Source organism: Cheilinus undulatus, linkage group 2, assembly GCF_018320785.1.
Source record: "Cheilinus undulatus linkage group 2, ASM1832078v1, whole genome shotgun sequence".
Taxonomy (NCBI): Eukaryota; Metazoa; Chordata; class Actinopteri; order Labriformes; family Labridae; genus Cheilinus; species Cheilinus undulatus.
This window is the reverse complement of record NC_054866.1, coordinates 13452829-13475863: the sequence shown is the minus strand read 5'-3', so window position 1 is coordinate 13475863 and position 23035 is coordinate 13452829. Positions and strand designations below refer to the sequence as shown.

The following is a 23035-nucleotide window of genomic DNA, read 5'->3' as shown; positions in this document are numbered from 1 at the left end:
GTAGAGCAGAAAATCACAGCTTCATACCTGCTTGTTTGGAGTCATTGGGCTTGATGCAGCGGACATACGACGGCTCCTTCGACATGAGGATCTCCATGAGTTTCGCCAGACTTGCTTTGAACTGTGTGGCTGCCTGAAGGGGCAGACACAAACAGAGAGAGGAAAGAAGGTTAAGAAGAGAAGAAGGTAAGATGTAGGGCGGTCAGGAGCCGGAGGTAGACACTGAAGAGAGTGTGTTAGCTATCGAAGCCTGCAGACGGACGATGATGACCTCAGCGGAGCGACGCAAGCAGAGTCAGGACAGGCTGAACACTAGGCTCAGTGTGGAGGACTGGGACTGTGATAGCACCCTGTTCAACTGAGTGTATGTGAGAGAGAGAGAGAGAGAGAGAGAGAGAGAGAGAGAGAGAGAGAGAGAGAGAGAGGGAGAGAGAGAGAGAGAGAGAAGGGCACACAAGTGTCAGGGCATTCCTCAGTGAGCGGGAGGCTGCAGAGAATCCCTGTTAGACGTCCCACTCCTCACTGCAGAGGGGAAACACATCGCTATTTGTTTATTTGTGGGAAACTATGTTCGGATACATATTTACGGCATTCTGTTATTGATTTGTCCCTTCTTTTATTTATTCACTCTCTCACAGATCATGTACAGAAACAAAACATTTGTCACTGTAAGGGCAATCATGGAAAATAATGAAAGAAAACTAAACTAGATTTAGTGCCTGATGGTTTTAAGTCACTTTGAGGTAAACCACTGCAGGGCAGTGAAAGTATAGGGATGGGCCATGGCTGGGTGGTTTTGCAGTTGGTAGAAATCTTACTGGTTTAATGGTGTGGCAGCATATTTTGTCATAAATTCTGGATTACAGACATATTAAACAGTAGTGATGAAATAAAGTTAGACAAGTTGTCAAATAAAAAGAGTGTAGAGTGTCTGATGACTGATGGATTTGCTAAGTTTTGATAAATACAGGCAAAACCCCTTAGGTTTAGGTACATACCTAATTTCTTTTTACTCTGATCCGATTTTAATGACAGTGTGAACAGCACAAGCCATGTGGATCTGATCTTATTCATCCTTACTGTTTATCTTGCCTGTGAGAAAAAAAATCAGAATCACGCATTGCTGTGTCAATCCAGCTTTACCTCCGCAGTCTTTTCTCCCCTGTATTTGCTTCATTTTCCTATACCAGATGTGCCGCTTGTGTTTTTAAATGAAGTCAAAGAAAAGTGGCCGGGAAAAAACACAGGAAGAACCTTCTAGGCAACATCATATCCGTTTCCTATTTACAGTTTATTCTCAGGTTGAAAAGAGCAAACACACAGACGGGTATCTCACCGTGTCGGGGCGTTTCTTGTCACTCAGCTCCTCTCTGTCAAAACACTGGTTCAGGATCTTGTTTTCTGACATGCACATCACCTGCAAACAAACAAAAACAACATTTTAAACCACTTTCTAAACATCATCTTCATCACCCTCATCTTACTGAGTTTAATCTTTTAACGTCATTTTAAACCCACCTCTTTGAGGTTCCTGAAGAGCAGGTCGTTGTTCTTGTCCAAAAATCCTGTGAGACAGAAAGCAGGTTTAATCATGCAACAATGTACTGACCAAACTATAGCTGTACTCAGAAAAAATCCTATTGCTTCAAAGAATATGTTTTAGTCAAGATATCAAAAAACATTTCATATTAAAAAGGGTTACAAAAATAGGGTGTTTTTTAGTTGTAAGAAACCTCCCTCTTTTACTCACCCACTCCCCTTTTATCACACTCTGATACTGCTAAAAACTCTAAACTTCCTTCACAACTCCCTTCATGTCTTGATAAATTAAGTATAAAATGCATTTAGTAGCACATGCTCCATCAAACATAGTCAGAAGTTATGCCACAGGAACCACTGTGAAACAAATGACATCCTTGTTGTGCAGCATAACATTGCTGCCATTTTAGATTTCATATCCTTATTGAAATATCAATACAAATTTTGATTTTGTGAATTTTGCAAGTCACCTCATAAACTTTGTTTGTCCCTGCTAAACAGTCCCTGTTCAAAGCAACTCAGGAAATTTTAAATACAACTTGCCCAGATTTAAAAAAAAAATGTTATGCATGTATTAAAGGAATTAACAAAACAAAAAAATCATGCAAACACACCATTGACATTGTAGTTGACTTCTCCAGCGTAGTGTAGCAGTCTGAATTCATCACGGCCCATTACCTTCCGGGTCTTTCCATCGGCCAGCTTGTGACTGCAGGTAAAAATACAGCAGTCAGCATGGATATATGAGCCAATGGGCAGCAGACAAGATAAATATCTTAAAATCTGAAACCACAAATCATTTTTCAGACAAACTTCTGGCTGGTAAACTGCAGCCTTGTAGGAGTTTTATAGACAGGAGAAGGACTCAGACTGACGTGACAAAGTGCGGGTGTCCTCCTAGTGTGTCCTCCAGCTTCTCCAGGAAGGTTAAATCACTGGCGTCACCGGGTCTCAGACACTCCTCATCCTGAGAGAGAAGGACAGACAAAAAGAGCAGCAATCCATTTTAAAACAGGATACATCTCAACATCACAGACTTTGGCAAAGTGAATGACAAATTCAAGCTGCCGGTGCTATGACTTAAATATTTCTAAAGATGATTTTGGCATTTTGACATTGTCATTACTGTACATTAAAGGACTACTTCAAAAATCTTTGCTTTGAAATTTATTCACTTTCTTGTTAGAAGCACATCAAGTAAATTCCACCACCAGGGAGCGCTCAACCAAACTATAACAAAAAACATGAAGAGTAGAGAAGAGCTGCTCAGCCCCACCCACCACTGCTGCTTACTTCTTTAATATTATGGACTCTATTCAATAGAAACTTCACTCCACATCCACTATGAATTCAGAAAGTGATTCCCTATTTTCTCTGTTTCTCCTCACCAGAATGGAGATGATGCCTTTGAACTTCTCTTCCACCAGGTCACAGATGATCTTGTTGTTGAAGTAATGCACCGGCTCCCACTGCACACAAGCAAGCATTTAATTACCTAAGAGAAATAAAGTCCTATGTGTGTATTGATTAGTCTTATCTGAACTCACAGAGCTGTTCCCAAGGCTTTTCACTAAGTTATTTCTGTACATTTACCTGAACTGTGGTGTTAAGACTGATAGAACATTTATTTCAATTCAACTTTATTTAGATAAGTAATTCAAGTAATAAGTAATTCAATAATTCAACCACAAAATTAAATGTTATTGTGAAAAGACAGGCTTCCCTAGACCTGAATCCTCCTGTAGGGGAGTGCACCCGAAACTTTCTATCCCTATTTTAAGCTGCACTTTTTGGGGGGATGACAAAAAAATAGGAATAGCTCATGGACTGTAGCTTTCAACATTTTTCAGATTAATCAAACAAGTATGAGGGAAGCGTATTAAGTATAGCCTTATTAAAAAGGACATGCCAGTCATACTGCCTGTGAGTGGTCAATGCAGACCAGCCCAATCTAATACATATCTAATGAGTGTATTTTTACATTGCAATGAAAAGCTACACACTAGGTATTTAGTTTGAAGCTCTCCTCTTTCAAAATCTGCTTTAATAACATCATCTACGAAAGCAATCAGCTGGAAGTCATCATTTAACACGGTTGCTCATTGAACCCAAATACTGGGCTCTTGCATCCACACAAGGAGGAAAGTGTTGTAGAAACACAGCATGTTAGCCTTACTCGTCTTCAGTTTGATTTGATCTAATATTAATATTAATAATTGGTGTTTGTTATGTTATTATGGTACTAGAATTAACACTGTAGTAACCACATGGATTGTCTCCATTTTTGTAGTTTACATCCCACACATCAGGTGGTTGTATACAGCCTGAGCTCTCCTGTGTGCCCTCTAGTGGTGTTCTCCAGTAACACACATTGCTACTTGGCAAGTTCATGCACAAGAACACTCATGAGGCAGCTGGACAGATGCAAACACAAGGTTAAGGAGAAAGTATACATCTGAGCTAAAAATAGAAGAAAAACCTTGTTGTTTTGAAAAAGACATAAAAAACTAATTTCTTTGAGACTGTACACGTCACATGTTTTTTCATATCAGCATAAAGAATCTATTTTAACTCATAAAATTGTCCTGCACAGTATAAAAGGCCTCTTGTTAGGGACAGAGAGTCCAGTGTTATGTAGAAGCGGAGCAATAGAAAACAGTATTATCTGCATATAGATGAATATTTGCTTTTGGAACATTATAAACAACGCTGTTTGTATACAGCATATTAACATCTGGAATATAAACTCTGCCAATTTTTTCAGACTAAAGCTATAACAATTATATCTATTCTGAGCTGTTTTGATGACCGTTATGTACAGAATCTCTGGCATCCTGGCACACAGACGTGCTGCTCACCCACTCATATGTGACACACATGAACACAGTGAGGTTTAGCTAATGTTCGCACTGACAGGGACATCATTTCCACAGAGAGGACGAGGAGAGGGCAGCCCACAGCCCTGATGTCACATCATAATGGGCTCTTTGAGAGGTGACTCCAAGTTTCTCCCACAACCTGCTCTCTGACCAGTGAATTTTTATCAGACTTATCACAACAGACCCTTGTTACTAGCACACAAAACAGAACATAAATATGATGAATAAAAATGAAGCAAAAACACAAAGAGAGCAGCTGTGAGAGAAAATTCTAAATCTTTCAATATTATAGACATGTAATTTCCCTAAGTACCACTTTAGATTTTAACTGTGAATGAATGAAATTCATAATAACTCTGACAAACCAGTGCAAACGTGGCAGCATGCCCTAAAATAGGTGCACTTACTGTGAATCACTTTAAGTGAAAGCCTCAGCAGAGGTAAATTAAATCACTGATTTCAAATTGGTAAACACGACTGCAGCTACAATCACATTACGAGCTCCTTGTGAAGCCTAAACTGATAATAAGAGAGGAGAGATAAGCTGATTATGGAGGGGAAAGTGTCAAAACAGCACAGTCGGAGCGAATAATTGGATGATTTTGCATTAAGTCATTAATCTGTTATTTAGTTTAGGTAAACATTCAGTTAGCCAGAAGAAACACATAGACACCAATAATGTCTCATTCTTTGTAAGCCAAAAAAATAAAAAGGAATAAACACAAAAGGTAGCCTGATTCTTTTTCACCTGCACATTAACAATGATGGATACTCTGTATGATTAGCTCTCCCTGTGCAACTGCCATTTTGATAAAGACAACACTAAAGTACCACTATGAGTATTATTAAAGATGTACAGACAGAAGAAGACAGAACAAGAGGAAGAAAGTAAAACAAAACATAGAATGATGAATGTGAAACAATAAAAAATGATACAATTGAGACTACAGAAAACTATAGCTGACCGTGATGCCTTCAGCCTCATATTCCTCCTGTTCAGACTTGAGGGTGAGTTCGATGAAGAGCTGCTGCAGCTTCTCGTTACAGTAGTTGATGCAGAATTGCTCAAAGCTGAAACACAACAACAAAAGCATACATCTGAATTAAAAAAAGAAGACCAAGTACTCTACCTGGATTTTTTTGAAAAAATGAAAACACTTTTGTCTGACTAGAACTGTACTTATCTAAGTTTCCAGAAGTCTTACTAAAACTACAGATAACGTAGTTGGGGGCTGGTTTAATCTTGCTAGTCTGGGCCTCAGACAGATGAAAAATGGTCTCGGTATCCTGCTAATGCTTAACAGTTTTCATGCTTGGCTTTGACCGACTGAGCAGCAGAAATGCTAATCGTAGCAGGAGTAACACTGTAGTCACTTAACACCATAAGCTAGAGGGAAAGCATTCATCACCTTATTTGTACCAAAGAGAAAGTAAAGAGTCTGTATGCTGTAAAGTTGTCCACACTTTCACTGTTTAACCTGCTTTACTGCTTGCCAATTTGTCAGCCAGGTTGCCCCGGGGGTTGGTCAAAAAGTAACAACCTGGAAGGAGAAACATTACCACCTAGAAAAAATTCAATAAATCAGTTCCCTCCCATGCTTCAATACTGCTAAAAGAACCCTAATTGCACTATAACAGTAGCTTGACCTGCATGTTAACACACTGACTGCCATTACTGTGTGAGACAATGTTGCTGTGCCTGCTATCTCTGCTTCATTATTCTGACAACATGGCATGCAATGGCATTCAACACATGGGTAACATTAACACTGTAAGATACAGAAAGAGGTTGAGTTATGGTCTTAGAAACAACTTTCTGAGAACCAAAAAAAAAAAAAAAAAAATCAGCCTGCATTTCAATATAAGAAGTTTCTTCATTTTACCATAAAACTCCTGCTACAAATAAAAGCCATGAGATGTGGATTAAAGCCCAGGAAATTGTCAGGAAGTTTACCTCATACACTTACGGCTGTAAGACAATACATCCTTATATCACAATGTAATATTTTACAATACTGTATTAATCTAAAAAAAAAAAAAAAAAAAAAAAAAGCCTTTATGGAGGTTGAACAAATAACATATGGCATTAACATTTATTAAGGGGACTGTTACGAATGCATAGGCAGATTTAACTTAACTGATTGCATAAAAAGCAGGCTTTATTTAAAATTTAAGTACACAGTGGTTTGTTATTTATGCCAAGATTTTTCTTCAACAAATTAGTCAACATTTTTTTAATTAAGTTTTCAGGGGCTTCAAGCCTCCATTAGAGAGCCACAACAGAGGAAACTGGAAAGCAGCAAGAGAGAGATGAAGCTTTAGGTTGTATTTAAACCCAGACTGCCTGCTTCAAAGACAACAACCTCTGAACATGCGTGCATGGACATGACTACTAAGCCATCAGTGCCCCTACTTAAAACATTTAAAGTGTAAATCCTGTATCACACATTGCACATTTATCTCTGATTAAGTTTTGTTTTCGCTCCAACGCTGCAGATTGAACACAATAAGATCCATACCTGTTGTTCTGGAAGACCTCAAAGCCGTAGATATCCAGCAGGCCGATGACAGAGTAATTCTTGAAAGAGTCATCCTGTCAGAAAATCAGAACTCAAGTCATCTTCATCCGTAAAATGTTTTAATATTATAATATATTATAATAATACACACACCTTAAGTGTTTAATAACAATTTGACTTGAAAAGAGATGTTTCAGAATGGGAGAGGAATTTTAACCATGCCTCTCTAAGTTTCACACAGTTATCAATATCTATATAATATCTGTACAAAGAGATAAAAATGTCCCACCACTTCTCAGTCAGTCACTGACTGATGAAAATCCCATCAGTTTACTTATATTAATACATTTCATGAGCATATTTTTTTTATTTTCTCTGACATACAGAAAATGGTACCACCTTCAAAATATAGAGTATTAACAATTACAAAGAATGCTATTTTTTTTAGGAATAACTGACACGGTAAAGAGACCCTTCAGAAGATAATGAAGTTAATGGTGATGTACAATATTTAGAGTTGGGTTTTGTTCTCCTTGTAAATGCATAAATGTCCACAAGGTGGCTCTGTGCTGCCACAGATTAAATATTACCATGGTTTGATTTCACCATTGTACACATAGTTTTAGAATGCAGTTTGAATGAGTTAAAGGGCAGTTCCACCACGTTTTCTCCTGGGACTTATTTGTATTCACTTACAAGCTAATTTCTTAGGAATAGGCTACCTGTTCAACTGCACATTAACACATTCAAAGTCACTTAAATAACATTCTTACTCATTCTGATGCTCAGTTTGAACTTCAGAACATTGTTTTGACAATGTCTTCATGCCTCAATGCATTTGGTTAATGCAATGCCATTGTCTGATTAGATACCTGTGTTAATAACAATTAAACAGGTGTACCTAATGAAGTAGCAAGTGTGTGTATATTCTATAGTCATAAAATGAAGGAAAGCTAAGCACAGATTAACTTCCTTAAAAAGTTAGGCCGCAAGAGTTAAAACTGAAAATATTTTGACCAACCAGGAGGCCATTTATTGAAAGTTTGGCAGCCATTGGTGCTGCTATCACAGCCTTTATGTAGCTTTCTGCTGAATCAGTCTACTAGAGAAAGACTGTGTTTTGTAGAGAATTAATTTGAGTACCGTGTATGCCAGTGAAGCGTTGATCTTGTTCACAAGCCAGGTGAAGGTGCGTCCGTACACTGCTTTAGACAAAGCATCCCGAGCCGATGACGCCTGCTCCAGGTTCAATGGGCTCATCAACTGATCAAGACAAACACACATTAACACATAAAAACCCCACACAGAGAGACACAGAAAAACAAGCACACAGAGGAAGGACGAGGGCCGAGTCAAGACAGACAATAACAGTGTTACACAGAGTTCAGCAGCAACAGTCCAACAAGTTACAATATAATTAAACCACAGCAGACATTACACAGACAGGAAAGCTTTGTATACAATTGCTTATCACACACTTGTTCGACAATGAGCGTGTGTCCAAACCTACCTCCTCTCCCTTGGCGATTATCTTCTTGTGTGTGAGTGCCTCCGTCAGCACCGTCCCATTCACCCCTAACAACTGGAAAAGCACAACAGCATTAGCACAGCCTCAACAAACACCAATAAATGACTTCCAATCATGCAAACATGCACACATTCTGAGTAAGGAATCTGTTGAGCCTGTCTGATGAAGTATAATGAGAAAGTAAGAAAATGTCATAATCAAAGCATGACCTTCATTTCTATAGAAGTGTGCAGATTATTTCATAGGTAGTGTTCTCTAGCTTTGGTACAAAAGCTAAGTTCATCACTTCTAAAGGGGGTGTAACGACGAGGCTTTCTCACTGTCATTCACCAGCAATTCCTACAGCGTGTGACATGAGCGAGCATAAACACGCTGTGTTTATTAATGGATATACTGTAGCTCAAATGTCCCCATAATGTGTTTTTTCTCTGCATATACATGGCAACACCAATTCCTCTGAATGACAAAAGTGCTCTGGGAATAACCTGGAAAAATTGACAAAAGATGGGATATCTTCTGCATCAAGCTGGCAGCATAAATAAGGGTTGAGAGCCTTGGATATTCAGGTACAGCACAAAGTCTGGATCCTTTAAGTTAATTTATTATCTATGTTTATTATGTTTTTACTTTTTTGACAAAATAAAATTTAAACTTCTACTTTAAACTAAACTTTCTGTCACTTTCCTTATTCATATTGTACAAGTTATATGCAGCTAAAAGACAGAACTGAAACGCAGAAGTGGAAACAGAAGCACCACAATCATTGCTGTGGAAACAATGCATGATCTCCTTTGGTTGCAGTGGTATGAACTGACAAGCTTTTCAGAATGATGTGCAAGATTAAACTGTTCTCACTGTAAGCTGTGGTCTGAACAAATACTGAAGTGTAGTAATTGCAGGGCAAAATTATTGGTTAATATTTAGTTTGCTTAATTTTGCTCCTTATTTTTTAGCTGGCATACTGTATAAAGATAAAGATTTATATTCATCTCCACTTTCAGGGCTGGGAGCTATGACAAGGCTATTAAGAAGAAGCCTGAGCCTTTTGTAAAACACCACCTCTCTTGCTGCATATTAAGAGGGTTTATGAACCTGCTTGGTGCAGCAACTTACCCTGGCCAGGTACTTTATCTGTGTGTCAGAGGTAATGCAGGCGTTGCCTTCTTCCCCGCCGTACTGCACATTCCCCAGGTGAAGCACGCTGGCGATGATGTTTAACAGCTCCTACATGGACAAAACACAAAGAAGAGGTTAAAGGAGGGAAGAGATGGCAAGAGGAAAAAAAAGAAAGATAAGCAGTAAAAAGAGGTGGAGAGTGGAGACATTAGGGAGGAGGGTGAGGACAAAGGTAGAGAGATGAGAGACTGCAGCTTGATAAGATAAAACAGATCTGAAGTTACAGCCAAAGCTATCTGTATGAATGACTCAGCAGATAAAGCAGCCACAAAAGAAGATGTACAGATTCAATCTGGTGCAACCATGTCTTTCATTTCCCATGAATGGAAGATCAATACCACTGCACTCTGATCCTATATAAAGAAATAAATGAACTACACTAATCCTAGAGTCTACTAAATCTAAGTAAAAAAAATGATCAAACTCGACAAAATAAAATAAATAATAATGAAAGCAACACCAAAGTCAAAGACAAATTTCCCTACAGGGACAGAAAGAAAGTATCACATTGCATCGTATTGTATCATATCACTGGAGTAATGACATAAATAAAACAAACGGGACCAATCAATTATTAGGTGTTTTTGCCAAATTTGATCAATCAACTCAGAAATAATACTTAAACACCAATCCTAAGGAAATTAATATCAGCATTTCTTAAGTTACTCAACCTGTACTAAATGTTGTCCTACATTCTTAGTAACTGTATTTTTCATTTCACAATAAATCGTAATGTTTATGATTCAGAGAGAAAAGATATCACAGTTTCTCTCAACATCATTCAGCCTTTCTCAGTTGCAGAAGCTAAGATCAAACTGCAAAACTTCAGATTGTAAGATGACCCACTTTACCAAAACAACACCGACCGGTATATTATTATACCAGATGCTGGTATTAGTGTGTTGAGGAATGCAGCCTGTCTGCTGACTAAGCAAAACCAACATCCACTTATACAATCTCTTAAAAGGTCTTCAGCTGCTTCCTGCACAAACTTTATTCCTTTGTATTCTATCTAAGGATTGTTTTCTTCCAAGATTACGCAACAAAGACTCCCCACAGCCACAGGCAGCTCTTTTTTTAAGAGGCTAAGAATTGTACAGGACAGACATGTACAGTAAGTATTACACTGGAACCACTCACATTCACACCTGCTCTTCTCTCGAAAGCTGTGAGATCTAAGAAGCTCTGGCAGCCGGCCCAGACTCATGAACATGTTGGAGGACTCCCACGCTGAGCACAAACAAGTTCTCACCACTTAATAACAGCCACATTACACTGTGTAACACACTTTCAAACTTCCACCAAGTACAAGTCTGGACATGGAGTACAGTGTTGTTTATAGTTAAACCTTTTATTGTAATATGAGTCGTACTGCCATGAAGGGCTGCCTCTAAAATGTGAAATATGTAAATATGTCAATCTATGCAACATCTATTGGTGCTCAAAAAGCTTTTAGTGGTTAAGGGTTAAGTGCTGCTGCCTACTCTGACTCTGATGTGTAAGATTTTTTTATTTGAAAAGATCTGAGTTAGCATGCAGAGTTACTAAAAAATTAGAAATGCTACTAGTAACGGGGCTCTTAGGGTACCTCACAATACAAAACCATGCAATACAATACAGTAGGATACAATGCAATGTGATTCCAGTGATGTGACAGGTCTTATGCAACACAATCCAATGCAATGTGGTATGACACAATACAATATGATGTATAAGATTCGATGCAATAGGATACAATAAGATATAATACATCATGATGCCATGCAGTATCTACAGTCCAACACCATATGATGTGATGCAATGTAATGTGACGTGATACGATACGAAATGAAATGTCACAGTATGATGTGATGTGATGCAATATACTAACATCCTATTCAATTTTATTACATATGATACAATGCATGGCAAACAACAACAGCATCATGATACAGCATTTAGAGATTAACTAAAGACAACATAACCACATAAAGTCTAACGTAGCTATCCTATAGCTACAGGAATATTAGGCATGTTCCTGTGATGTCACAGTGATTTCACACTATTTCTATCCTAACGCACTATCATATCCCTGGTCATACGCCATTTAAATTTTAGGAATCTGACTTCTGTTTTTATTTGATTCAATTCCTGATTTAAAAATGACAACAAAGTCAAAGAAAACTAATAATCCAAATCAAGATCAAGTCATATTTCATGTTGAGAAACAAAGAAAAAAACATTATTAACCCATTTGCCACTCGCTAACACAAGTATTCAGCAACTTTATAGCTCATATTTTCTTTGCAGTCAAGTAAAAACATGAATCAATAAGGAACACAATCACACAAATTCAGTACAGAAATACTGTAACTTGAAGGACAACTGAAGGCAGAACCATCATTACATTCGTAGTGAAAAAAATGCATCTTAACTGTTCATTTTTACAATTCAAATTTAGTTGTGTAATGGCTTTAGTTATAAACAAATCTTTCATCCTGTTGGATTTAGCCTTTGGCAATCTGAATCTCCTGCCAGAGAATAGGGGCTCAAATTCAGCATGGAGAGGATGATCAGAAACAAGGTTGTTAAGGTAAACTAAAAATTTACTAAATAACTAAAAGTAAAACGTGAATCCATTTTAGTTTAACTGAAACTACATAAATACTAAGCTTAACCAAAAAAATTAAAACTAACTGAAACTGTAAAGTGCGCTTACAAAACCAACTAGACAAAATATCCTTAGTTTTAGTCTTTGACATAACCATACTGACTGGCACCTACACCCAAGGTGGGGAGGGTAAAATGACCTGATTTGATTGGTTAAGACTTCACATAGGGGTAGTTTTATGTCTGGAGTTGTATTAAAAAATCATCTTTAAATAGATGAATAAGTGAAAAGTAGCCTGTTTGAATGTGCTTTTAAAAATGTATGATGTTCAATCAGCCCTGGCATGTATCTGAAAAAAAAACAACAACCTAAAACTAACACTGAAACTAATAAAAACTAAACTACAACGAAGCATTTTTGCAAAATAAAACCAACAGAAAAAACTAATTAAAACTAAACTGAAATTGAACACACAAAGTGAAAACGAAATAAAAATAAAAACTAATGAAAAATCCAAAACTGTGTGTGTAGTTTGCATGTTCTCCCCGTGCATGCGTGGGTTCTCTCTGGGTACTCCGGCTTCCTCCCACCACCAAAGACATACTTATCAGGTTGATCACTCTAAATTGGCCCTAGGTGTGAGTGTGAGCGTGCTTGGTTGTCTGTCTCAACATGTCAGCCCTGCGGTTGACTGGCAACCAGTCTAAAGTGTACCCTGCCTCTTGCCCAATGACAGCTGGGATAGGCTCCAGCACCCCACGACCCCTAATGGGATTACGAAAATAGAAATGGATGGATGGATGGAAAAATCCAAAACTATTATATCCTTGACCAGAACTCTGTATGATGTCCTGAGCCTTAGATTTTACCCTCTAGCAAAAAGTTGTAGACACATCAGGTAATTTAACACCAATAATTTTACTGGCAATTTTAACAATGTTTATATCTCCTAAATTACTTTGGCTGATGAAAATGTTTAAATCTATGACGAGTTTTTGATGAGTCTGGTTCTTTATGAAAAATAAACATTAGGATAAAAATCGTGAACATGCTTCATCAAGGAGCTAACTTAGGGCAGGATTTTTGTTTTTTTTAACTATTATGCCAAGAGAACATAAAGTAAGATGACAATAGGGTTTATAAAGCTTACCTAGCTGCCATGTGAACTAGAAGTTTTAAGGTAGCCTGAGATTGTTGCTACTCTGGGTGACAAAACAAACACATCAGTCATAACTCCGCAGCGTTAAGACTCACCTCCACCTCATCCTCATTGAAACCGATCACACTCAGAGCTTTCCTCACCACCTTCCAATCACTGCGGTCATTGATGGAGCTCACTTTGGGACAGTTACCCTTTAAAAACACAGAAATAAACAATGTGAAAACCTTAAACCACTCTGATCTCACCCTGAGCTCTCAGCCTACTTCAGTTTATTTTTCCGAGTACAGCTATGAACAAACTCGGTTAAGTAGGTGATGTGTAAATATGTCTTCACGTGTAAACACCTGTTTATATGTGATGTAAACACCTGTTTGTGCAAACATGCAAGTGTTGTTGCTCAGCAGCTGTGGCTGTGTGTGAGGTGTGCATTCAGTGAGGGGAGGGTTTAGCTCACGCCTTAAGGCAGATTTGCCCCCTGAGGAAAGTTGCTCCCGCTGCACTGAGAGTCTCAGACTGAGAGCCTATTAACCAGAACTCCCACTGGGACACACACTTACACACAAACACATGCACACACAAAACACACTGTGACGGTACAGACCAATGACTTCTGACAGGGCAGAGAGAGTAAGACGAGAGGTTTCTTAAGTATTCTCTGAGAGTTTATTTTCATTTACAGGTTTAAAGAGGCTGCTGAAAAAACAAGCTTTATCAGGACGTAACTGCATGTCTTGGCAATGTGACATAATTTTTTTTTTCCTGGTAATTTATTCTAATTTAATTGATATTTATCCAAAGGTTTGCCAAATTTAGAGAGCAGGTATGCAATTAAAAAGGGCGAATAGCAGGAAAATATATCGAGCCCAGAGCAGGGCACAGATTCAAGAGGAAACCTTGAGTGTTGAAAATTTAACCAGTGCATCAGTGCAAAAAACTGCAGTTTCCTTTGCTGGTAGATTAGTGGTTATGACCATGTGATCCATGTACAAAGGCTGATGTTCTCAAAGCAGGGTTCAAATCAAGCCTGAAGCTCCTTTCACACATCTCCATCTACAAAATTATTAAATATCCACTGCCCCATCTAAATACACACGTAAAATCCTCCTAAACCACACTAGTGACAGAAAATCAGCTTCACAAGTGTCAAATTGACACCTTGCTTCAACATACACATGTGGCTGATATCCGTATAGCCATAAATATGCAGCTGATGCCTCATAGTGTTAATTACAAGAGAGCACTTTTTTTTACATATAAACAGAAAACTTATAAACTACCTGTTACCATCAGGGAGAGGATAATCTTGTCAGGTTTTCGCTGTTCAGTAGCTTGGTGTATGTGTTTGGGGAAATAGGGACACAAAAACAAAACTAATATTGCATGCCAGCCTGGAAAGTAGCACAGATATTTTAATATAACGACATATGAGCAGGGGGAACAAGCTGAGCTAACACGTTTAGCCATTCAAATGTTTATGTGTTCAATAACAGATTAACAGACAGGGACACCAATATTATGCCATTGTGGAATCAATAAACATTAAGGCTTTGGTACAGCACTATTGTGGAAATGCTAAAAGCACCTGCTGTTTTTTTCCCTGCACTTACAGCATTCTTAGGTAAAAAAGTTTAACCTTTTGAACCATGTTGAGGCTTGTCAATGCCACTTCTCTCACTTATTAACAAATCAAGAGGGAGTGGGACCTCTGATATCAGGTTTGTGAGCAGCAATGTTGGAGGAGAAACTAATCAGACTTGTTCCTCAAAAATACAATTTTCATGTCTCGTGCTGCTCCTTATGCCACAACATGATTTCTTTACATCTTAACTATTTTGTAATGCATCACTGAGTGAAGGAAAATAAACATACAGAGCTATTTCAAGTAGACCTACTAAGGGGAGCAGAAGTTGACTTGTGCAGCCCTGATGAGAAGCACTCTAAAACTGACACCATGGACTCCTCCACAGCAAAAATCTGTTAATGGTCCCAAATCCCTTATTAAAATAATAGATACTGATCTATTAATTTTAAAACCTGCCTATAAACAAGTTAGTGACTTACTTTGACAAGGTACTGGTACTGTTGAGGGTTCCTCTCCAGACCGAGGCGTCTTAGCAGGTCCTCCTCCCCTCCTTCGATCAGCTGATAGAAAATGTGGAAGTTCCTTTCCCCATGGTTTTGGTAGACCACACGAGATTTCTCCAGCAGGTAGTTGATGATGTGACCACCCACAGGGGCGCCCTGTCGACGGGGTAAAGGCCAGGGGGAGACAGGAGACGAAGGTGAGGAGGAGGAGAGGGTGAGGCAGGGGTACTGAGGTGTGATTTAGGATTGAAATACAGTAACATGCAGGCCAACAGAGAATTTTTAAGTTCATTATACTTTTAATTTACTGGCATGAAGGGGCACATGAGAGGGAGTGATGTGGTTTATTACAGTATACTTATTACAACATACTAGATCAGAAATTTAATAAAAAGGCCTGATTTGAAAAATGTGTATATGGCAAGTACTTTATGCCATTTAATCTACTAATAACATTTATTGTCGCTATCAACGATGTTTATGTTGTTTAGTTTAGTTTATTCAATCAGGACACAACACCAAACATTTTGCACAGTACAGACATTTCAAACAAAATCAATAGTCATGTGTTGATGACAATAATATAATTAATTTCTCATAAGTAAAATTGCCAATATTGATATGAATAATTAGTCATCCCATAACTAACAGAAATTCTGTCAGCAGCAATTATTTAATCTTAACTGGGCAGCTTTTACCATTTGACTTCTATTTAAACTCAAAGGACAGTAGCACCAAACACTGTGCAGTATATTTTCAAAGAAACACACCCTCATATCACCTGACAACCAGAAATATTACTTTAGAGGTTTTTGTCACCTTGAAATGATCAGCAACACCAGAGATACTATCATAATCCCTAATACAGCCAGAACGGTGCTGTTCATGTACCGCTATAGCTACAGTAGGGAAGAATCTGTCTACTTATGCATTAACCTGGATGGATGTCGACAAAATTACGGACAGCTATATGTACTTTTATATGCTTGGATAAAAGTGCTGCTGTTTTGGAAGTGAAAGGCCAGAAAGTCTTCCCCACCAAAGTATAGGTGAATGCTAATTGGCCAATATAAGCTAGTTCACATTACTTAGATCAATGTCAGTTGCCAGTCAGTGTTCTGGCACTGAAAGGTTGGTGAAAAGACAGTTAATGCAATAATTGGAGTCAGGATTAGGAAAAGAATGTTAGGTGCTACATTCTGTTGTAAACTTCAAAGACAGCAGATTGCTATTTGTGTTGAGCTGCAATTCGCTCCTCTCTGGGATTTCTCTTTCTGATGGCGTTCTGGGCTTGTCTCGTATTTGGTTAGAGCAGCCTTTCTCTGGGGTGCCTTCTGGCACTGTCTGTGGTTCCTTCAAAATCAGTTATTTTCACCCAGAATTATCATTACCTGATCATTAGGCATCTCTGCATAAATTATTAGAATAGTCTCAAATGCTCTTTTCTGAAATCTGGTCAGCGATCAGTAGTCACTGTGCAAGAATCATTTACTTCTTTGTCTTTAGTTCAACAGGGGTTAATGGGAAGAAACACATCAAAGCATGCTTTTAAGATCTGTCCAATTTCCTTTTAAAGGCTTGATACCAAAACACAAAGAAGTGTATCAGTTAAATAAAGGCATCTACATTGTTAACAGAAAGGGCTTTGGAAATGTATCTTTAACTCTACTACTTCAAAAATCCTTTGGCAGTCATAAAGATTTAGATCAGTTACTGTTTTATACATTTGGATTGGGGTGGCTTAACAAATCTAAAAGTATTTAAGGATGCCTTGACCACAAAAAAGGTTGAGAAATGCTGGGTTAGAGGATCTAGCAGAGGATCAACTTTCTTTCATTAAAAAATACAATAAAAGTAAAAGTAGCTAAGACATTGCAACTAAGACTGTTAACTTCTCCGTAGTGTTGAACAGTAGGAAGCATTTCTTGTCTGCCAGGGTGCGGTTCCATGAGTGGATGTAAGCTGTGATGTCATGTGAAAGCTATGAATTTTTAAGCATGTCCCTCTCCAGTACAGTACAGTACTTATAGTACATGGAAATATTAACCTTTCATCCTGGTATCATACAACTGTTGAACTTGCAATTAACTGAGGAAGCAGCCAACTGGCTGTTTGTTGAACAGGGAAAACATGGGAAAAAAAACAGTTCCACACATTTTGAAGATTCTTTTAGCGTTACTTTTCACACAAATAAGATGCATGCTACCCCTCAAGCTTATGCTGATATTCGAAGGCAGATGAGAATGTGACTTCTACTGTTTAAGATCATCAACTTCCATGTCGAAGTCAAGCATGGAACATGTGCATAACACCTAGTCTAGAGTGAGACTGAAGTGTATACATGCAAGAGTACGTCAATGTCTAACTGCATTAGTCTAAACATCCAGAAATTCAATTTAGTATGATTTCAGTTCAACTAACACGGTCAAATGGATTTAAACAGACCATTTTAGCCACACTAAATCAGTATATAATGTTTTCTAACTGTTACGACTAAGTTCTATGGTAGTCATGTTGGTAAAAGGTGGTAATACATAAGTAAACACAACGTTTTATTCAAGGACAAGAGGTGGTCCCCTACAGGGATAGTGGAGCATCTAAGACCATTAATCCACCTCCTCCTATTTGTGTTTTCTTTTTTAGATGGGATTATGAGGAGGTACAAGCTGGGCTTGTCTCCTTATCGGTTAGTGCATCCAACCAATCAACAACCATCTTTGGTTTAAAAAAATAGAGAATAAAACAGGTTAAAATGCCCAAGTGACAACTGAGATAACTAACTACTCTACAGTGTACACTTTCAAAGAATATCTGTCAGTTTCAAAATCAGCTACCTTGCGGGAGCTTTAAGAAGCAAATCTTGTTGGGTTGAAATGTCATCTCCACTTATGATGACTGACTTGCCTTTAGTTTACCTTGCTTCTACAACAGTAAAACAGCTTGCTGTGATATTTTCCTTCTTCCAGAGCTAAGTTAAAGTGGCTGCCACTGTAAATCAAACCATCCTGCTCACCTTGAAGTCGAACTGAATGTCCATGTACTTGCCAAAACGGCTGGAGTTGTCGTTACGCAACGTCTTGGCATTGCCGAAGGCCTGGAGGGAGCAGAGAGTGGGAGGGAGAAAGGAGTGAAAGGAGAGGAGTGAGGATTGAAGGATTAAGAGACAGAGAGATAAAGTGTGGTAGAGATAGAAACACGGGTGAGGAGGCAGCAGTGAAAAACAGAGGAAACCACAGTTATTAAGAGTTCCTGCAGTGTTTGGTTCAGACAGTAGCACAGATTATAGGACACACAAATTCACAAAGTTGTTCACATCTGGAAAGCATCTGGCAAACACGCTACAGATATCTAAACAAGCACTTCCCTAAACTCACTCTCCATTTTTAAAATTACACCAGCAATCTGTTCTTTAATGTTTCATACAAATTTAGCCAGAAAGAATCAATGTTTGTATGAAAGGTTTTTGATGTTCAATTTAACCCGTCTGTGTTTCACAGTGTTTGCAATTTTCTTTAACTAGCACAGGCTGCTGAGAAACGTGCTAATATGGAACAAATGTTCCTGTTTGATGATGTTCTATATATCTCGAATTAAACAATGAATATGAGCTAGTGTGTCTTTCTTAAACCATGCAGGCTACCGTATGCATAATTTGACAGCAGTCACAACAAAAATCAGACCTCGCCAGTGTGAGGCATACAGAGTTTGTATTTTTTTTTACGCTATTATAGATAAAAGGCTATAGGGGTTATTTTTGTTACAAGAGACTCAAATGCATCTAAAGGGGGATTAATTACCAAAAACACTATTCTAAACACTATGTTGATGTGACAGATTGTAAGTAATTGATTAACTACAGCAGCTTTAAGGGGGACTTTTTATAGATTTATGCGCAGTGGAAAAATCTCACCTCCAGCACAGGGTTGGACTGCAGCAGGCGGTCTTTGACGGTCTGCACCTGCTCACTGGCTGGGCAAGTGACAGCGTAGTACTGCAAGATCTTCTTGGATGCCTCTGTCTTTCCAGCGCCGCTCTCCCCAGAGATGAGGATGCACTGGTCCTTCCTCTCTGTTCTCAGGGAGCGGTATGAGTTGTCTGCCACCGCATAGCTGCAGGAGAGGAGAGAGAATTGATCAAGCTGAACTTAAACTATGAAGAAATGTTTCAAGAAAGTAAAATACAAAAGTAAAATACAATGCAATTTTCTATGAAAACACAGACCACAAAAAGCACTTGTGCAGTGTAAACAGATTTTGCTTGTTTCAAGAGGACTAAATAACCCAATCTTAAGTTACTGTGTAAATATGCATATGCATATATGTTTTGTACTGTGATTTCAAAGTTATTGTTACAGTTGGATTTCAAAAGTGTCAAATTCAAAATGACTGAACATCTGAAAGCATTTTTCACTCCCTAAAGTGAGAAGGGAGAAGCACATGCTTGGGTTGTAATCATGAAAACACATTACCTATTAAAGAGAGGAACTTGAACCATCACCTGCTCTGCAAGGTACAAAATTTTTGGAAAGCTCGCTTCAAAAGACAGTTTTTAAAGATGTATCAAACCTTTAACTAGGAACTCTTATTCAAATTAACAACTGTTTTTCAAGAGAATCCTGGCCAAGACAGAGTCTATAAATGCATGAAAAGACACAAGATAACAAATTTGAAAAGCAAACAATTTGCCAAAATCAACCACATTTGTAAATTAATCAAAGTACCTGCAGCTAGATGTAGCTCCTTAGAATCTGCTGTATGGTACAAGGGCTGTGACCTCACATTTTGTAATGCCGCAATGACTTTTGGCCTCCAAAATCACATCACTTCATCCTCAAGTCAAAGTGTATGTTGTTGTGTCAAATTTGACACAAATCCCTACGATTCACTCAGAATTGAGCTCACAAGATTGAGGTCACACTCAACTTCAAAGTGTATTAGTTTATCCTCCAGTCAGAGTTGACATTTAGGCTAAGCAATGTTTAAAGAAAATCCCCCACAGAACTCCTGAGAGATCACACAAGGGATGGAAATGAGGCCTAATGGCCTTGACCTTTGGCCCACATCCTCAGAGATCTAATCACTTCATTCAAGAGTTAAGGTGAAGAAGGCAAGAAGGCTTGACAGACAAATGGACATATGGAGGGATTAACCTAAAAAATGCCTCTTAGGATCGCTAGCATGGAGAATAAACAAAATCAGTCAAAACTCACATAAGGACTTGAAATACTGTAAAACACATAAATCCTTAGGCCTAACTGTCAGGTAATGCCCTATCTACTTGGATGGCCAGGCTTAAGTCCAGTCTGTGATTCCTTCCAGCATGCCATCCCCCACTCTCTCATCCCTGTTTCCACTCTTTCCACTTTCCTCCTCTATAAGTAAAGGCATAAAAAGCCTAAAATTCAATCTTTTATATATAAATAACAAAATTTCCATGAAGACTAAGTGTAGTGTGGTAATTAAGAAAAATAAAAGAAATTCTGAGGCCACACATCTGTCATTCAACTAATCATGTCATCCATTAGTCAAAACATGTTGATAAAATCAGCTTTAGACAATGATAGAAGTATTTCCTTATCAGGAGTTTTAATCATAAACTTTGGTCAATTGGACCAGAAATAGTTCAGCGGCAAACACAAAATTAAAAAGGAGAAAAAGATGCACAAAATATACATTCAACATTAAATGTGTAGATTAAAACTCACCGTTGCTACTCTGAACTTAATAGGTGAATAATTCATTATTTCACTGGCATTATTCAGACCAAGAGATCAGGCATGTTGTTGGTGTTCTGTTTAAAATTTGGCATAATGCTTCCTTGGAAAAATTGTGCTAGGTTGCAACACAAGATATCATCTCGGAAAGACATCCAGTATGAATCATAAAGTCCAGTGAGGACAGCCTTTCCCAGTACTATTAGCTCTGTTATGATGTTTCAGCCTGTTCTGAAACATTTTTGACACCACTTTATCTGCTGGAGGATAAAACCACTGGCTTGGTTGTATGTGTGTGAATATATGTGTGATATTTTAGGGGGCTGTGGGGTTCAGGTTCAGGTCAAAGGAATTCCCTCTATGAAGGGAGGAAAGTTCTTGCATGGTGCCATCATTTGATTACTTTTCTGTCCGCTTCTCCCTCCCATTTTTCCTCTCTGACCCTTCAACTCCACTCGCTAAAAGCACATCTTTCTTTCCACTCTGAGGGATCAAAAACATTTGGCCACATGCTCAAGTGATGAAGTAACAAGAGAAAGAAACCTACCAAAGGCTAGAACTGTGAGATTCTGACATTATGCTGCCTCAAGTCTCCATAATGCCCTGGATTGTTCTGTCCCTGACCTATATGGAAGGAATTCCCAGACTATTTCAGTGTTAACCTTTCAAACAAACACTCTGCCTCATGCCATGACATCCTGAAACTGTCTGAGCAACTATGAGAACATTATGTAAGCAGCTGACTTGATGAGAAAATTTTCCCATGCACACTGAACATAAACGCTGTGACAACATTAAGAAAGCAGGTGCAACAAACATTAGATCATCATGGTTAAAAAGCTCTGTATTGTGTGGTAAATAAGCTGTCCACTGTGAATGGAGTAAACCGTGTTTAGCTGAATTATTCTCAATAGAAAAATAGTTCCCTCATCTCATTAATTAGACTGGTGGGAAGAGAGTAACGTTTCCATCAGGTAAACCTTCATCAGGCAGTTTATTAAAATGTGCAGAATATTCCAGCCAGTCAACATCATTACACCAGGTCTGAATCACTGAAGAAGTAATTTAGAAAATATTGTATTCCTGACTGAGATAAAACACACTTGAGTTATTTAACACTTCAGTGAAAGTTTGATAGGCCTATATAAGCCACAAGAGATCCTGGACTGTGTGGCCTCTTTATTATGAGGCTGTGAGCTCAGGCATAGAAGCAAGGCTATACAGCTACACAGACAGGGTTGTTTGCTCAGCATAATGGACTTTTTTAAGAAATAAGTTATAAAACAACTTCAGGATTAAATGTTCTCTTTATCTAAAAACTTCACAGTGCTGCACTTTCCCAGTAGCAAGCTTCTCTGTTCTAGAAATACTTTGTCTAAATAAGCATGTTCCTTTGTTTAAGAGTCCATGTTGTATTGTTTTCATTAACAGATCTGTTATTCCTGTTATAAGCAGAATTACAGATTAGTAGGGAATCACTAGTGGCCCAACAATACGATATTATTTCGATACTTGGGTCACAATTCCATATTACTGAGATTCTAAACATTTTGCAATACAGTGAGTATTGCGATACCATATATAGTGAAATATATTGCTATTTATATCATTTTTTTCAACTGTTTAGCTGATTTAGCATTAGTCTTGCCCTTATGTTTTCGTATTTACACATTCTTTTATTTTCATGTAGCACTTCTTGAAAACCTCATGTGTCATGTCCATCTCATTCGTGCCCTGCTTGCATTCCTAATGTCCTCACCTGGTACTGCCATGTTTGTTGTACTAACTTGCTCTACGACTGTCACCTCTGCCAACCTCACGGGACAAACAATTTATTTTATTTT

At 38.2% G+C, this 23035-nt stretch overlaps 1 protein-coding gene across 3 annotated transcripts in view; it reads right to left on the bottom strand.

Annotated features, from left to right (window-relative positions):
* LOC121515617 (unconventional myosin-Ic-like) overlaps positions 1-23035 on the bottom strand; it is a 105581-nt gene that overhangs the window by 13327 nt on the left and 69219 nt on the right. For all 3 annotated transcript variants that reach the window (XM_041796478.1, XM_041796495.1, XM_041796488.1), the window contains 15 exons: positions 19389-19587; positions 18492-18572; positions 15455-15634; positions 13486-13584; positions 9579-9689; positions 8448-8519; positions 8081-8200; positions 6938-7011; positions 5384-5489; positions 2928-3008; positions 2415-2506; positions 2154-2248; positions 1519-1565; positions 1337-1417; positions 28-133 (listed from right to left, as the gene is read on the bottom strand). In XM_041796478.1, the coding sequence (XP_041652412.1) occupies positions 28-133; positions 1337-1417; positions 1519-1565; positions 2154-2248; positions 2415-2506; positions 2928-3008; positions 5384-5489; positions 6938-7011; positions 8081-8200; positions 8448-8519; positions 9579-9689; positions 13486-13584; positions 15455-15634; positions 18492-18572; positions 19389-19587 (1544 nt within the window). The remainder of the gene's footprint in view (positions 1-27; positions 134-1336; positions 1418-1518; positions 1566-2153; positions 2249-2414; positions 2507-2927; positions 3009-5383; positions 5490-6937; positions 7012-8080; positions 8201-8447; positions 8520-9578; positions 9690-13485; positions 13585-15454; positions 15635-18491; positions 18573-19388; positions 19588-23035) is intronic.